This window comes from Schistocerca gregaria, chromosome X (assembly GCF_023897955.1).
Source record: "Schistocerca gregaria isolate iqSchGreg1 chromosome X, iqSchGreg1.2, whole genome shotgun sequence".
NCBI lineage: Eukaryota > Metazoa > Arthropoda > Insecta > Orthoptera > Acrididae > Schistocerca > Schistocerca gregaria.
In genome coordinates, this window is record NC_064931.1 from 725,117,984 (window position 1) to 725,135,958 (window position 17,975).

Here is a 17,975-nt window from a genome sequence, read left to right on the forward strand (position 1 = left end):
CCACTATCAAACCCCAACAGACAGATGCAAAGGAGCACTTGCTTCATCACCCAATGTCATTCTGCACTGGAGCAACTGAACCTCAGCCTTCACCACCATTAGAGGTACTGGTGTGTACAGCCATCTGTACCACCACCTCTGAAGGCCTTGCTGTATGGTGGTACAACAAGCAGTGTGTGACTTTCATGAGCAATAAAAAGGGCAGAAATGATGTTTATGTTGATCTCTATTCCAATTTTTTGTACAGGTTCCAGAACTCAGAACCGAGGTGATGCAAAACTTTTTTTGATATGTGAATTTTTGTAACTACATTCAGTGGTATATATGAATATTTTATGCAAAATGCTTTGCGAACAGAATTAGTAGTAAAGAAGAAGTAAATTAAAAGGTCATGCGTGATGCAGCAGTTTTACTGCATGAACAATGAAAATGCAGTAAGCAATAGACTTTTTCCTTTAATCAATTTGTGGGGAATTGTCAGCGAGAAAAAGTTTTGTAAACATATGAAACCATGTGTAAAATTGTTTGCAAGTCATTAAGTGCTGTCAGTCTCAAATACTGGTCAATTGTCTGGCTGTTTGTGCATCGTGAGCTACACTCCTTTTTCACCCACTCCCCCACTCCTTTGAGAGGTAAGTGTTCCTTCCCAACACAGTTGTTCTACCCAGAGAGTAAGTGATATGTGTACCAAGTTTGCTTGAAATCAATCCATTGATGTAAAAGGAGGTGTGAAACATACATACATACAGCAATTTTTATAATATGTATGGATAACATTCAAACAATAGATAAAACACTGTGATGCACACTGAGAATTATGCTATTCATCTGGAATTTGTGTACTATGTAGTAAAATACTGCTGTAATCCAAGTATTATTTATTCCTGAGAAATCAACTTAACTGCAATAGATATAAATATAGCGGGAAATCCGGGTTTGAGGCCTGGTCCACAATAAACTTTCATATGGTGCTGTGGTATGCCTATTGCAGTTGATTTTCAGGAATAAATTTCAGTATTTGAAACTTTAGTTCGTAATCAGATATTAAGTGTCTTACGATTGAACATTTTGCAGAGAAGGGTAGGCGAGATTTAAATATTGTTCATATAAGGTATCAGTATTCCTTCGTAAGGCACAATAGATTCAGAAATCCTATATTTAGTAAGAAGTTAATGAAACTGAAGGCATTGTTAGTTATGATTTTTTACAGATATTGTGTTTATAAGTTTGTGATACTACCGATAAGAATAGGATATGCAGATAGAGGGACTGATTTGTGTTAGAGAAACTAGTATAGTCTTAGTAGACAGTATCCTGTTTAAGCAGATAGCACAACTGAGTATTGTACCAGGAAGAAACATGAACATACATACAGGCATTTGAATGTGTGACGTGTTACATAGGAGCAACTATTGGTTTCAGCATAGTTAATTAGTTTCATGTTCCAGAGATCATTTGAACAATTCCTTTATCGAAATAAAGGAATAGAATAGCTAAGTCTCAGGATAAAATTAAAACCATATGGTCAGTCGTAAAGGAGGTGGCTGGTCTGCAGAGACAGGTCGAGGATATAGAATCAGTGCGTAGCGGTAATGTCCGTGTTACTGATAAGTCACATATATGTACAGTATTTAATAATCACTTTCTGAATATAGCAGGTGAACTAAATAGAAACCAAGTCCTAACAGGGAATCATATAGCGCTCTTAGAAAAAAGTGTTCCGAGACTGTTACCTGAAATACTCCTCCATGATACTGACAAGAGGGAGATTGAGTTAATAATTAAATCACTAAAGACCAAAAACTCTCATGGATAATATAACGGGGTATCTAGCAGAATACTGAAGTATTGTTCTATGTATGTTAGCCCAGTACTTAGCCATATCTATAACTTTTCCTTTATGAGTGGTCGGTTTCCTGACCGATTAAAGTACTCGGTAGTGAAGCCACTTTATAAAAAGGGAGACAGGGATAATGTTGATAATTATAGACCTATTTCTATGCCATCGGTGTTTGCTAAAGTTATCGAGAAGGTTGTATATACAAGGTTACTGGAACATTTAAATTCACATAATTTGTTGTCAAATGTTCAGTTTGGTTTTAGATATGGTTTAACAACTGAAAATGCTATATTCTCTTTTCTCTGTGAGGTTTTGGACAGATTAAATAAAAGGTTGCGAACGCTAGGGGTTTTCTTTGATTTAATGAAGGCTTTTGACTGTGTTGACCACAAAATATTACTGCAGAAGTTGGACCATTATGGAGTAAGGGGAGTAGCTTGCAATTGGTTCGCCTCTTACTTTAAGAACAGAAAGCAAAAGGTAATTCTCTGCAATATTGAGAGGTGGTAGTGATGTTCAGTCCCAATGGGGCATTGTTAAGTGAGGCGTTCCCCAAGGGTTGGTGCTGGGGCCACTGCTGTTTCTTATTTATATAAATGATATGCCCTCTAGTATTACAGGTGATTCAAAAATATTTCTGTTTGCTGATGACACCAGCTTGGTAGTGAAGGATCTTGTGTGTAATATTGAAACATTATCAAATAATGTAGGTCATGAAATAAGTTCGTGGCTTGTGGAAAATAATTTGATGCTAAATCACAGTAAGACTCAGTTTTTACAGTTTCTACACAGTTCAACAAGAACCGATATTTTGATCAGACAGAATGGGCATATTATAAGCGAGACGGAACAGTTCAAGTGTCTAGGCGTTTGGATAGATAGTAAGCTGTTGTGGAAAGCCCATGTTCAGGAACTTGTTCAGAAACTAAATGCTGCTTTATTTACCATTAGAACAGTATCTGAAATAAGTGACAGTTCAACACGAAACATAGTCTACTTCGCATATTTTCATACGCTTATGTCGTATGGTATTATTTTTTGGGGTAATTCTTCTGTTTCAAAAAGGGTATTTTTGGCTCAAAAACGGTCTGTTCGAGCAATATGTGGTGTAAGTTCGAGAACCTCTTGTCGACCCCTATTCAATAGTCTGGGAATTCTGACATTGCCTTCACAGTATATATTTTCTTTAATGTCGTTTGTTGTCAGCAATATTAGCCTATTCCCAAGAGTTAGCAGCTTTCACTCAGTTAATACTAGGCAGAAATCCAATCTGCATGTGGAATGCACTTCCTTGACTCTTGTGCAGAAAGGAGTACAGTATTCTGCTGCATCCATTTTCAATAAGCTACCACAAGAACTCAAACATCTTAGCAGTAGCCCAAACTCTTTTAAGTCTAAACTGAAGAGTTTCCTCATGGCTCACTCCTATTCTGTTGAGGAGCTCCTGGAAGAGCTAAAAAATTAAGCAAATTCCAGTGTTACATTGTTGATTTTCTTTATTTAAATTTACGACTTTTCACCTGAATATGGTTTTTTATATTTCATTTTATCTGTTTCTAATATCATGTTATAATTTCATGTATTGACTCATTCCATGACCATGGAGACTTGTCCTTAATTTTGTCCCACGGAACAATAAATAAATAAATAAAAATAAAAAATAAATAAATAAGAAATGATACAGAACAAGTCAGTTTAAAGAATATGTATACAACAGTTACAGTAACTCATTTTTCTCATTGTGAGGAATAAATTCATCTAGTGCACAGCAGTTGTAATGCTAAAATTGTGCTATATAAATATAGATTTTGGACATGGTCATTAATTTTAGATTACCAGAAGCTACAACAACACAATTTAATAGAACAATATATTTGATCTTAGAAATTATACCTTTTTCAGTATTTTGTTCCTAGTTTGAGTTGTGTTCAAAAAGGCGCTGCTTGTACCAGAGTTTCTAAATATCCTGTCTTGTGACCAGGACTTGATTTGTAACATCGATAATTTGATGCAAATTACTGTTATCTTTCTGATTCATCATTTTAGTATTTTGTACATTAAGTTTTTCCCCCTTTGTGAGCCTGTAGAACCTTCACCACTGTTACAATTAACTGTTCTCTTCTTCCTGGACTCACTTCATCCATGTGCTTCCACCATTTTCTCTTTGACAAAGTCACATTCATCTGTATGCCATGATTATACCCCTAATGCCCCCAATGTCAACAGGATGTTGATGATTTTAAGTTACTTAAAATGTGTAAAATTTCTGCAACAGTGCATTATGAGATGCTCATCAGGTTGCTCATGCGTAATTATACGGATAAATAAATCACCATTTAAACTCTGTGTTAATTGAAGTAAAACACCAGTATTGGATATTGTAACTTTTGTGAAGAACAGGTCCTACTGCTACTCACGCCGTATACATACCTACTGAGAAGGAATACATTGATAAAATAGTAGAAATTGTTGCTAATGCAAAGGGTATGAACGGTTGGCTTCCTGTCCATGTATGTTGTAGGGAGGGTTCAAATAATAGTGACACCAAATATACTCTGTGCTATGCTGTCCAACATATGATGCTATTTGGAGTATAATTGTAGATGTAGATGAAAAGTCCAAAATAAATAATGTAAAGAAAAAATACACTCAATATTCTGTCCAACGCTCAATACTTTCCATTGGAAAATATTTTAAGATAATTAGATTACTTTGTCCTGTTTGTACACTTGTGCTTAAGGATGTAAGAATGAATGCAACTGTACCATTGATGTAACAATTGTTTTTCAATAATTTTGCACAGATTGTTCGCCCTGTGAGTGTGTTTTTGATTGTTGATGTCCAAAACGACTTTATTTCGGGGTCTTTGAACATTAGTCACTGCTCAGCCAAGCAGAATGGAGCTGAGGTAATTCTTTTATGTAAACTTATACGCAATAGAGCAACACATTGTAAAAGCAGTGGTGATGATTACTTTTGATTTGCAGGTTATAGAACCAATAAATAAGTTGCTGGATACAGTCAAATTTGATGCTGTGTTTTATTCCTTGGATTGGCATCCAAGTGATCATGTTTCTTTCATTGATAACTTGAGCCAGAGGAAAGTTCATCCATCAAGTCCTGTAAGTATGTGCAGTCTTTTAATTCTGTAGTATAATACACTGATCTCCATAAAAAGAGCTGCACCCAGAAGAGCCCGAACAGTCCGATGCAAACTGGGTTGTATGTTGTTCACCATCAGTTATGCCAATGATTGCTTTTGCATGGTCAGCCATGCACTCAGGGAGTGTGGATGGGACCATGGGGCCATGCTCACCAGTTGATATAATAGGGCCCCGAGTGTGACAGTGGGTAGCATCACTACAGGATCACCTGCACATGCACTTTAGCCAGGTGACACATTCGACAGCGGGTTGCCGAGCTAGACGAGTATAAGAAGCACTGCATTGTCGGGTTGCAGGAGGCTCGGCAGTCCTAGAGTTGTATTGTGTGCCACACCGATTGTACAGAGACCGCCATTGCTTGTTGTTAGCAGCAATACATACAGGAAGGCACGCACGCACAACATGTTTGATGTGAATGTTCGACATGCACCATAAGGAGGGAGGACAGGAGGATTGTCCACCATGCTCCAACAGATCCAGTGGCAATGATAAATGCCATCCAGTAGGCTGTACTGCTGTCTAACATCTCGTATGTGCTAGTTCCATTAGCAGGCAGTTGCATGACACAAGCCTAACCACGTGCAGATTGTTACAATACGTGCCACTCAAAGCTATGCAGCATCATGCACAAGTCGCCTGTTGTCAGTAATTATAGATGTGGTCCGCTGCAGACTAGCAATGGGTCATCTTTAGTGACAAGTCTCGCTTCTGCCTCGGGGGCAGTGACCACTGGGTCTGTGCCTGGAGGCACAAGGGAGAGCACCATGAGGAGTGGTTTCAGCTCTCCCCTCCTATGTTTCGCCAGACTGGTATGGGGAGTAATAGCCTGTGGTACCAGTTCACTGTTTGTGTTCCTGACAATCTCCAGGACAGTCACATGGTACATGGAGTTGGTCCTGCCCTGCCATTCATGAATATCTATGGCCATAACCATGCCGCTGGCCGAAGTGGCCGAGCGGTTCTAGGCGCTACAGTCTGAAACCGCACGACCGCTACGGTCGCAGGTTCGAATCCTGGCTCGGGCATGGATGTGTGTGATGCCCTTAGGTTAGTTAGGTTTACGTAGTTCTAAGTTCTAGGGGACTGATGACCTCCGCAGTTAAGTCCCATAGTGCTCAGAGCCAATTGAGCCATAACTATGCCTCATTTAAACAGGACTACGCTAATCCTCATACTGCTGCCTCCTCTGAAGTGTGAAGTGTGCCTTACAGTTGTGGATACTCTGCCATGGCCAGCTGCATCACATGGTCTCTCTCTGTGTGTAGCACAATAAATGTTGGTCCTTTAAAAGTTGAAAGTGTAATCATTTCATATATGTGGTACCATCTTCATGCCTGCCAACAATGATTGCAATACTCCCTATCCTTCTGGGTGAGCTCTTTTTATGATGATCTGTGTCATAATTGTGAATATTTTACTGCCAAGACTAAACACAGATCGAGTGCTAAACTTTCCAAAAGTTATGGCAAAACCTATAACCTAGATGTGAAACCATAACCTATGTGTAAAAATGGACAAATCATGTAATATTTTACGACACCCACTGAAGATGCCTTGTAAAAAGGTGAAACGCATCTGGGTGCATAAATAAAAGTAAAAATTTCGATGTGCAGCTTGCAAAAAAGGCATTTTCTTTGAAGCAACTGCGATTTATATACAGCTGCTGTGAAAATGCCCACTACAAGAAACATGTTTTCAAAAGTTCACGTTGGTGCTCTGAATAAAAGAACTGTGTTTGTCATGTCCCTCTCGTTGCGTGGGATCATGTATTTAATGAGTACAATGATATTCTGAGAACTCCCATGTTGTTCATTCGCTGAGGACATAGTGAAGATTGTTCGGCATTGCCCTCCACGTACCTGTGTGAATGAAGTGTTGTGTGATTAACATTGCCCTGTACCCTCACTTGTAAGTCACATGTGGAGAAGTTTTAAATTAATCCAGGATATTGGTGCACAGGAGATTAGGAATTCTGTCCTGTCATATCTCCTCCTGTGACAGGAGGATGAATAATTCCTGTACCCTTGTTACTAAAGGGAATATCTGGCACTGAACCACCACTTAGGTTTTATCAATCTTGGAAATGGTCAATGTTTACTTCTTCTTCTTCTTCTTCTTCTTCTTCTTCTTCTTTGCCTTTTTCTGGATCCCTACAGTATGTTAGATTGCTTTTGGAAATGTTAGTGGTGAGTGATGGCCAGATGCTTTTCCTGATGACACCAATTCTCCCCAGGATAGAAACTGTGTACCTCATCTGTCTGCATCTAGAGTAAATCTCTTGGTTAAATGTGAAAATGTTTGCTTAGTGTGTATTTTAGGAGGGACAAGGGTACAAATGGGATATTTACTATGTTGGATCTGGAAAAACTGGATAAAAACCACATCCAGGTTGGCTGACACTGTGATTAATCTGCCAGGCAGATTCATTCCAGGGCTGACACACGTCGCTGTGTCACGGAAGCGGGCACTTTAATGCACTCAGCTATCTGAGTGGGTCTTATCTCTGTGTTTACTACAGAAGATTGATTTAACTACAAAAGGTTATTGATTATGTTATTTTTTTGCATGATTGTGGAAGAGCCATCAACAATTTGATAAATTTTCACTATGATATTTTTAACTTTCCAATTAAAGTATGATTCTACCACACTCTGTTTCCCCCTGACACTACTTGAAGCTCCTTTCCATTCAAGTCTTACCATTAATGATCTAATATCCCACCACTCAACAATATGGAGACTAAATGAGAGTGGCGGCTATATTATTTGTGTGTATCATAGTCCAGTCCTGCTATTGACTGCTACAGCTTCAGGGGTTGTGGCAAACACAGTACATAAAGAAGGCCATTGGTCCTCTACAGTACCCAAGCAGTGGCCTTCTTTGTGGGGTAATGAGACCATGCTGTGGAGGCACAACTACTGTCACGCAATTGCTAGGTTTACATTCCGCTTCATGATGTGTCCTCGGTATGTCAAGCCTAAGATCCCGTGCCTTGTTAAGACAGAATCTGCTGTCTTTGATATCACTTCTTAATGCACCCAGACCAGAAACAAGAAGATTGTTAGAGCAGCTTTTTCCCCCCTAAATGTATGGACTGGCCAGTTTTTAAACAGTGCTCTGCAGGAGCCAGTGTTGTGGGTTGGTGGAGTTGTGTGTGACATTTATGTCCATAGTATTTCCACTCAATAGTGTGTACATTGTATATGGTCTTATCAATGTGAACTTTGCCACATGGTGACTAGATGCAGCAGATCCATGGTTTGTGAAGGTCCATATAGTATTTCAAAGATCCTGAGAGAATCAAGGTCAGGGATGTGAACAGAACACACACTTCACTTTATAACCATTTCTTTTGAATGTGGTATTGCATTCATGTGGTATTGCATTCTGTAGCTATTGGACAGCCACATTTTTCAACCTTGAAGTGTTTACCTTTGGTGACAGGACTAGTGAGTGTGCAGCACATTTCTTGGTTTATTTCTTCCGCTGTATATGTGAGTGAATGGTGTTTATGTCTGCACAAGTGTTGTGATTTCTGCAATTGGGAATGAAGTTAATGTAGGGGTGAAGGCTAGCCCCTTATTAAGCACTAACATAACTTCATCATGCATTCTGTATGTTAGGTTAAACACAGTTTGCTGTGGTTGCTATATGTTTATTGATGGTTTTCTGTCAGACACTCATGGTTAGGGACTAGTTACTAGTGTAGTTTCATCAAATACTGTCTATTTCTGCGTATGAGACAGCATTAATCCCCCACCATTCACTAAAATAGTTCACCAGTGTCGTGGAACAAGCCAGTCTATTGCTCGTAAGGGAACATATTTGATTTATGTGTTGTCAGGTGGTATCAACAGAACTGTTTATATCTAACTTGGCAATGGCCATTGCACTCTCTGGACTAACATGAGTGGTATGGTGTGCCAAAAACACACATTTGGACATACCACTAAAAGCTATTCTAAACAACACTAGTATGCCAACATATAATGTGGCTACTCATCTAGCAGCACTGCTAAGCATAAATGTCAAAAATTGCTAATGCTATATATGAAACCAAGGATACATTGTACAGTGAATGCAAGAACTTCACCTTGAATTGGGTCACCTAATGGTGAGCTTTGTCTGCTGTCTCTACATCAGAGGGCCACTTGAAGAGTCTGCAGAATTCATCTATGGGAAATATGCAACCTAGTTGACATAGACTATTTCATGCACATCTCAGATTTTTTTATTCATGGATAACTTCTATGAACTGTATGGACATGGAATGCTCCCTCACATGTAGTAACATTTCTGTATATGGAAAACTTCAACTGTGTGGATGACACATTTATCATGGTTTGACATTGATAGGAAGCTTTAAATGAGTTTCTGCATCATCTAAGTTCATTTCATTCACTATACAGTTGACCATAGAGGTGGAACAAGATGGAACTCCCCCACCTCTGGATGGTCTTAGAACATGAAATGGTTATGACAAGCTTGGACTCAATGCATACTGAAGAACTACACACACACACACACACACACACACACACGGGCACGCGTGATGGAGTAAGTTCATAAAATAAAAGCTATCTCTGACAAAGAGAGCTTAGCAGCAGAGCTAAAATGGTTATAACAACGAGCATAAAACATGTTTCACAGCAAACAGCACCAGTGCAAAACCAGTATGAACAGGATACTCTCGAGGCCACAGTAGATGTTCTGTATGCTGCCAATATGATCATAATCATCAAGATTATAAGACACGATAACACCAGTGTGTGTGTGTGTGTGTGTGTGTGTGTGTGTGTGTGTGTGTGTGTTGCCTGCCTGCCTGCCTGCCTCCCTAGACTTTGGCTTTATTAGGATATGTGAAAGACAATATGGGGCTCCACATACTAGGAGTCTGTGGCAAAACATACAATGGCAAGACAGTACACACAGTTGAGAGGATGTGTCATGAGCATAAACATCACACAGAACTCCGCCAACACTCCAAGCAAACTGTTGCAGATCAGTGATCAAAACCTTGCTATTGTGTATACTATAAAAAATCAGAGGTACTCTACTTTCTGCAAATGTGTTCATCAAGAAATGGTGGACATCTTCCTTGAGCAGAACCTAATAAACAAAGACAGTGATTTCTGTCTTAGCAAGGCATGGGTTCCTCTAATTGACATATTGAGGACTTATCATGAAGTGGAATGTGAATTCAATGATGATGCAGCAACAACTGAGTCTCCACAACACGGCCCCATTCCGCCACCATAGTACCTGGCACTTACATGTCGGAGTACGGATAATGTTAATGGATGACCAAATAGGTCAGCCAATCATAAACATTTGTAGTCCCGTCATCCTCAGTTGTGTATAATATTAAGGTATAATTTTTACTTTTGGACCGTCTAATTACAGGGATCAGAAATGTACAAACTTGAATGTCAAAGCTGTGACGCAACATATATAGGCATGACAAGCAGGAATTTTAAAACACGGTTCAAAGAACACATCAGGTATTAGAAGTATAAAACAAACTGTTCCACATTTGCAGAGTACTTAAAACATCACAACCATCTTCCTACAAATATGGAACAAGATATGAAAGTAATCTGAATAAACAACCATGGCAAATACCTTATACAGATTCAGGAAAACTACCATAACCGCAAAACCATTGCCGAGAACAAATGTGATGAATGAGCAAATGCATATTAGTGCAGACTATCTACTATACTTGTTGTTGTTGTTGTTGTTGTTGTTGTTGTTGTGGTCTTCAGTCCTGAGACTGGTTTGATGCAGCTCTCCATGCTGCCCTATCCTGTGCAAGTTTCTTCATCTCCCAGTACCTACTGCAGCCTACATCCTTCTGAATCTGCTTAGTGTATTTATCTCTTGGTCTCCCTCTACAATTTTTACCCTCCACGCTGAACTCCAATGCTAAATTTGTGATCCCTTGATGCCTCAGAACATGTCCTACCAACTGGTCCCTTCTTCTCATCAAGTTGTGCCACAAACTCCTCTTCTCCCCAATTCTATTCAATACCTCCTCATTAGTTATGTGATTTACCCATCTAATCTTCAGCATTCTTCTTTAGCACCACATTTCTAAAGCTTCTATTCTCTTCTTGTCAAAACTATTTATTGCCCATGTTTCACTTCCATACATGGCTGCACTCCATACAAATACTTTCAGAAAAGACTTCCTGACACTTAAATCTATACTCGATGTTAACAAATTTCTCTTCTTCAGAAACGCTTTCCTTGCCATTGCCAGTCTACATTTTATATCCTCTCTACTTCGACCATCATCAGTTATTTTGCTCCCCAAATAGCAAACCTCCTTTACTACTTTAAGTGTCTCATTTCCTAATCTAATTCCCTCAGCATCACCCGATTTAATTTGACTATATTCCATTATCCTCGTTTTGTTTTTGTTTATGTTCATCTTATACCCTCCTTTCAAGACACTGTCCATTCCGTTCAACTGTTTTTCCAAGTCCTTAGCTGTCTGTGACAGAATTACAATGTCGTCGACGAACCTCAAAGTTTTTATTTCTTCTCCGTGGATTTTAATACCTACTCCGAATTTTTCTTTTGTGGTTGGCAGGAGAGCCAACACCGTGTTACTAGAGGAGGCCGAAAGGCATGCGTTTTAACTCACGCAGGCTGGCGTGAGGTCTGGAACAGGACAAGGAAATTAGACTTTAGAAAGAAAAAAAACGGACTTAGCTGGTGGAATACTTAACTTTAATCCATTAATGATGAACGTCGCTCTTGAGACGGTACATAGTACACAATATCAATAGTAACTGACAATGGCGCCTTGCTAGGTTGTAGCAAATGACGTAGCTGAAGGCTATGCTAAACTATCTTCTCGGCTAATGAGAACTTAAGTAGGCAGTGAACCATCGCTAGCAAAGTCGGCTGTTCAACTGGGGCGAGTCCTAGGAAGTCTCTCTAGACCTGCCATGTGGCGGCGCTCGGTCTGCAATCACTGATAGTGGCGACACGCGGGTCCGACGTATACTACCTGACCGCGGCTGATTTAAAGGCTACCACCTAGCAAGTGTGGTGTCTGGCGGTGACACCACAGTTTCCTTTACTACTTGTTCAGTATACAGATTGAATAACATTGGGGAGATTCTACAACCCTGTCTCACTCCCTTCCCAACCACTGCTTCCCTTTCATGCCCCTCGACTATTATAATTGCCATCTGCTTTCTGTACAAATTGTAAATAGCCTTTCACTCCCTGTATTTTACACCTGCCATCTTTAGAATTTGAAATAGAGTATTCCAGTCAACATTGTCAAAAGCTTTCTCTAAGTCTACAAATTCTAGAAACATAGGTTTGCTTTTCCTTAATCTTTCTTCTGAGATAAGTCATAAGGTCAGTATTGCCTCAGGTGCTCCAATATTTCTACGGAATCCAAACTGATCTTCCCCGAGGTCGGCTTTTACTACACTCCCGGAAATTGAAATAAGAACACCGTGAATTCATTGTCCCAGGAAGGGGAAACTTTATTGACACATTCCTGGGGTCAGATACATCACATGATCACACTGACAGAACCACAGGCACATAGACACAGGCAACACAGCATGCACAATGTCGGCACTAGTACAGTGTATATCCACCTTTCGCAGCAATGCATGCTGCTATTCTCCCATAGAGACGATCGTAGAGATGCTGGATGTAGTCCTGTGGAACGGCTTGCCATACCATTTCCACCTGGCGCCTCAGTTGGACCAGCGTTCGTGCTGGACGTGCAGACCGCGTGAGGCGACGCTTCATCCAGTCCCAAACATGCTCAATGGGGGACAGATCCGGAGATCTTGCTGGCCAGGGTAGTTGACTTACACCTTCTAGAGCACGTTGGGTGGCACGGGATACATGCGGACGTGCATTGTCCTGTTGGAACAGCAAGTTCCCTTGCCGGTCTAGGAATGGTAGAATGATGGGTTCGATGACGGTTTGGATGTACCGTGCACTATTCAGTGTCCTCTCGGCGATCACCAGAGGTGTACGGCCAGTGTAGGAGATCGCTCCCCACACCATGATGCCGGGTGTTGGCCCTGTGTGCCTCGGTCGTATGCAGTCCTGATTGTGGCGCTCACCTGCACGGCGCCAAACACGCATACGGCCATCATTGGCACCAAGGCAGAAGCGACTCTCATCGCTGAAGACGACACGTCTCCATTCGTCCCTCCATTCACGCCTGTTGCGACACCACTGGAGGCGGGCTGCACGATGTTGGTTCGTGAGCGGAAGACGGCCTAACGGTGTGCGGTACCGTAGCCCAGCTTCATGGAGACGGTTGCGAATGGTCCTCGCCGATACCCCAGGAGCAACAGTGTCCCTAATTTGCTGGGAAGTGGCGGTGCGGTCCCCTACGGCACTGCGTAGGATCCTACGGTCTTGGCGTGCATCCGTGCGTCGCTGTGGTCCGGTCCCAGGTCGACGGGCACGTGCACCTTCCGTCGACCACTGGCGACAACATCGATGTACTGTGGAGACCTCACGCCCCACATGTTGAGCAATTCGGCGGTACGTCCACCCGGCCTCCCGCATGCCCACTATATGCCCTCGCTCAAAGTCCGTCAACTGCACATACGGTTCACGTCCACGCTATCGGGGCATGCTACCAGTGTTAAAGACTGCGATGGAGCTCCGTATGCCACGGCAAACTGGCTGACACTGAAGGCGGCGGTGCACAAATGCTGCGCAGCTAGCGCCATTCGACGGCCAACACCGCGGTTCCTGGTGTGTCCGCTGTGCCGTGCGTGTGAGAATTGCTTGTACAGCCCTCTCGCAGTGTCCGGAGCAAGTATGGTGGGTCTGACACACCGGTGTCAATGTGTTCTTTTTTCCATTTCCAGGAGTGTAGTTTTTCCATTCGTCTGTAAAGAATTCGTGTTAGTATTTTGCAGCTGTGACTTATTAAACTGACAGTTCGATAATTTTCACATCTGTCAGCACCTGCTTTCTTTGGGATTGGAATTATTATATTCTTCTTGAAGAGAGTTTTGTCAGGACTGGCTCTCCCAAGACCGTCAGTAGTTCTAATGGAATGTTGTCTATTCCCGGGGCCTTGTTTCGACTCAGATCTTTCAGTGCTCTGTCACACTCTTCACACAGTATCGTATCTCCCATTTCATCTTCATCTACATTATCTTCCATTTCCATAATATTGTCCTCAAGTACATCGCCATTGTATAGACCCTCTATATACTCCTTCCACCTTTCTGCTTTCCCTTCTTTGCTTAGAACTGGGTTTCCATCTGAGCTCTTGATATTCATACAAGTGGTTCTCCTTTCTCCAAAGGTCTCTTTAATTTTCCTGTTGGCAGTATCTATCTTACCCCTAGTGATATAAGCCTCCACGTCCTTACATTTGTCCTCTAGCCATCCCTGCTTAGCCATTTTGCACTTCCTGTTGTGCTCATTTTTGAGACGTTTGTATTCCTTTTTGCCTGCTTCATTTACTGCATTGTTATATTTTCTCCTTTCATCAATTAAATTCAATATTTCTTCTGTTACCCAAGGTTTTCCACTATCCCTCGTCTTTTTACCTACTTGATCCTCTGCTGTCTTCACCACTTCATCCCTAAAAGCTACCCATTCTTCTTCTACTGTATTTCTTTCCCCCATTCCTGTCAATTGCTCCCTTATGCTCTCCCTGAAACTGTACAACCTCTGGTTTAGTCAGTTTATCCAGGTCCCATCTCCTTAAATTCCCACCTTTTTGCAGTTTCTTCAGTTTTAATCTACAGTTTTAATCCAATAGAGTGTGGTCAGAGTCCACATCTGCCCCTGGAAATGTCTTACAATTTGAAACCTAAATCTCTGTCTTACCATTATATAATCTGTCTGATACATTCTAGTATCTCAAGGATCCTTCCATGTGTACAACCTTCTTTTATGATTGTTGAACCAAGTGTTAGCTATGATTAAGTTATGCTCTGTGCAAAATTCTACCAGGCGGCTTCCTCTTTCATTTCTTACCCCCAATCCATATTCACCTACTATGTTTCCTTCTCTCCCTTTTCCTACTCTCGAATGCCAGTCACCCATAACTATTAAATTTTCGTCCCCCTACACTACCTGAATAATTTCTTTTATCTCATCATACATTTCATCAATTTCTTCATCATATGCAGAGATAGTTGGCATATAAACATGTATTACTGTAGTAGGTGTGGGCTTCGTGTCTATCTTGGCCACAATAATGCGTTCACTATGCTGTTTGTATTAGCTTACCCGCACTCCTATTTTTTTATTCATTATTAAACCTACTCCTGCATTACTCCTATTTGATTTTGTATTTATAACCCTGTATTCACCTGACCAAAAGTCTTGTTCCTCCTGCCACCGAACTTCACTAATTCCCACTATATGTAACTTTAACCTATCCATTTCCCTTTTTAAATTTTCTAACCTACCTGCTCGTTTAAGGGATCTGACATTCCACGCTCCGATCCGTAGAACACCAGTTTTCTTTCTCCTGATAACGGCGTCCTCCTGAGTAGTCCCTGCCCGGAGATCCGAATGGGGACTATTTTACCTCAGGTATATTTCACCCTAGAGGACGCCATCATCATTTAACCATACAGTACAGCTGCATGCCCTCGGGAAAAATTACGGCTGTAGTTTCCCCTTGCTTTCAGCCGTTCGCAGTACCAGCACAGCAAGGCCCTTTTGGTTATTGTTACAGGGCCAGATCAATCAATTGTCCAGACTGTTGCCCCTGCAGCTACCGAAAAGGCTACTGCCCTTCTTCAGGAACCACACATTTGTCTGGCCTCTTCAACAGGTACCCCTCCGTTGTGGAGGCACGCAAGCCTCCCCACCAACAGCAAGGTCCATTGTTCATGGGGAGGGGGGACTACTAAACTTAATAAAAGGAATTATAAGATAAAAATCATTCCACACGAACATTCAGCCACATTAAAAGAAATACATATTCTCTCTCTCTCTCTCTCTCTCTCTCTCTCTCTCTCTCTGCTAAAACACACACACACACACACACACACACACACACACACACACACACATTAGATAAATAAAAAGGCTATATATGCTGTCGCCTAATCATATGAAAGCAAATACCATTTCACACACACATACACATACACATCCACGCACACAAACTGATCACAGATATCACAAAAAGGCATTCAGAAGTTAGCAATAACACTTGATCCTTAGCAATAATATTTGATATTTGGCAACACCAACCAAAACATAACATTAAAACAAGTGTTCAGTTCCTAGTGCTCCCAAACATGTAAAACAAGTGAAGTTACTTGAATGTGCATGCGCATACTAATACAAGAAAGTTTATACATGGGTCGGGGCTAAATAGCCCATATATTCCTAACTGTGGATCAACATATATAAAAATATGGATAGAACAAGAGACGAGCTAAATAGGAGATGAAACGTAAAAATAACCGCACGTGGTTCCTTATGCTAATAAAGAAACTTGTGTATGAAGCTACCTATGACAACAGGAGGAACTCTTGAAAACTATAGCTAAAGCCAGTAGTTAGCCTGGGGGAGGGGGAGGGCATTGGGAACGTAATCTAAAGACGTCGTGGTAATAAAGATATAGGGACAAAACATGAGTTGTTCAACGGGCTAAAATTACCTTCATCGTAAAAGGAAAATGAGGATTAAAAAAAAGAAGATGAACAGTTTGACCAACCGCGCTCGCCAATCAGTATTAGTCACCTATTCTACTAATAATAGCTTACATAGGAATTTAATTCAATCCTTGCAGAGTAAGAGTGATAAACTTTCCCAATCAAGAGTATATAAAATTACATGCGGGGATTGTCCAAAATTTTACATCAGGCAAACGGGGAGAGCTCTGGGTCTCAGGTATAAAGAACATATTCCTACTAGAAGTGGTGACAGTACTAAGGGCTCTACTTACACGGAACACCTTGTGCAAACGGCTCATGCCCTGTGCCCTCCAGTTAATATTGAGTTACTTCATGCCGAGGTTAAGGGCTTAAAACTGGATGTTTTGGAAGAAATGCAGATCTTTAAGCATCTGCAACATGTTAAAGACAATATCCTCAATGACCAATACCTACTAAGAAATAGACAATTTTTTGAATGTTGCGCCTTTAATTTGTTATTCATACTTGTAAATCTGATGATTATCACATGCGCATGCTGATTGGCAAGTGCGGTTGGTCAAGCTGTTCATCTTCTTTTTTTTTATCCTCATTTTACTTTTACAATGAAGGTAATTTTAGCTCATTGAACACCTCACATTTTATCCCTATATCTTTATTACCACAATGTCTTTAGATTACGTTCCCTCAGCCCCCCCCCCCTCCCCCCACCCAGGCTAACTAATGGCTTTAGCTATAGAGAGTTCCTCCTGTTGTCATAGGTAGCTTCATACCCAAGTTTCTTTATTAGCATAAGCAATTGCGTGTGGTTAGAGAAAGAAATTTTATTTACGATGAAGAATTGAAAGGAAGAAATATCCCATAATGTACAGTATGTCAACATAGCGTGCCCTCTGTTGGAGGTTGTAACAGTTATACATAGTCCAAAAAATGACTCACAGAATGCCAGGTGGTTACCTAGGAGATGAAATCTGAATCAATACATACTGTTATCAACCACCAATATTTTGGAATCAGTGATAGCCTGATGCTATCTAAAATAAACAGGAAACGTGTTCCAGTTCTGTATGTTCGTATGCCATTACTAATAACAAACATTAAGCTTAAAATGTGCATTGAGAAACATGATACATTGTAAATGAAACTAATGTTCCATAAGCTACAATGTAATCTGCAACTTTATAAGCAGAAACGGGGTTACATTCCTCTGTCAATTTAATAAAATATGTAAATGACATAAACATTGGCATTTGACATATCACAATTATAAGAAGTAGTAATAACAGCTTAAAATGTGCATCAAAATATGATATCATTAAATGAAAGTGAAGTTTCCAT

The 17,975-nt window shown here is 40.7% G+C and overlaps 1 protein-coding gene across 5 annotated transcripts in view; it reads left to right on the forward strand.

The window, feature by feature from the left end:
• Positions 1-17,975, forward strand: part of LOC126298722 (uncharacterized) — a 355,049-nt gene that overhangs the window by 198,866 nt on the left and 138,208 nt on the right. For all 5 annotated transcript variants that reach the window (XR_007552658.1, XM_049990151.1, XM_049990149.1 and 2 more), the window contains exons 5-6: positions 4,644-4,748; positions 4,828-4,962. Coding sequence is in view for 4 of the 5 variants with exons in the window: in XM_049990151.1 (XP_049846108.1) it covers positions 4,644-4,748; positions 4,828-4,962 (240 nt within the window). In the remaining variant the exon portion in view is untranslated. The remainder of the gene's footprint in view (positions 1-4,643; positions 4,749-4,827; positions 4,963-17,975) is intronic.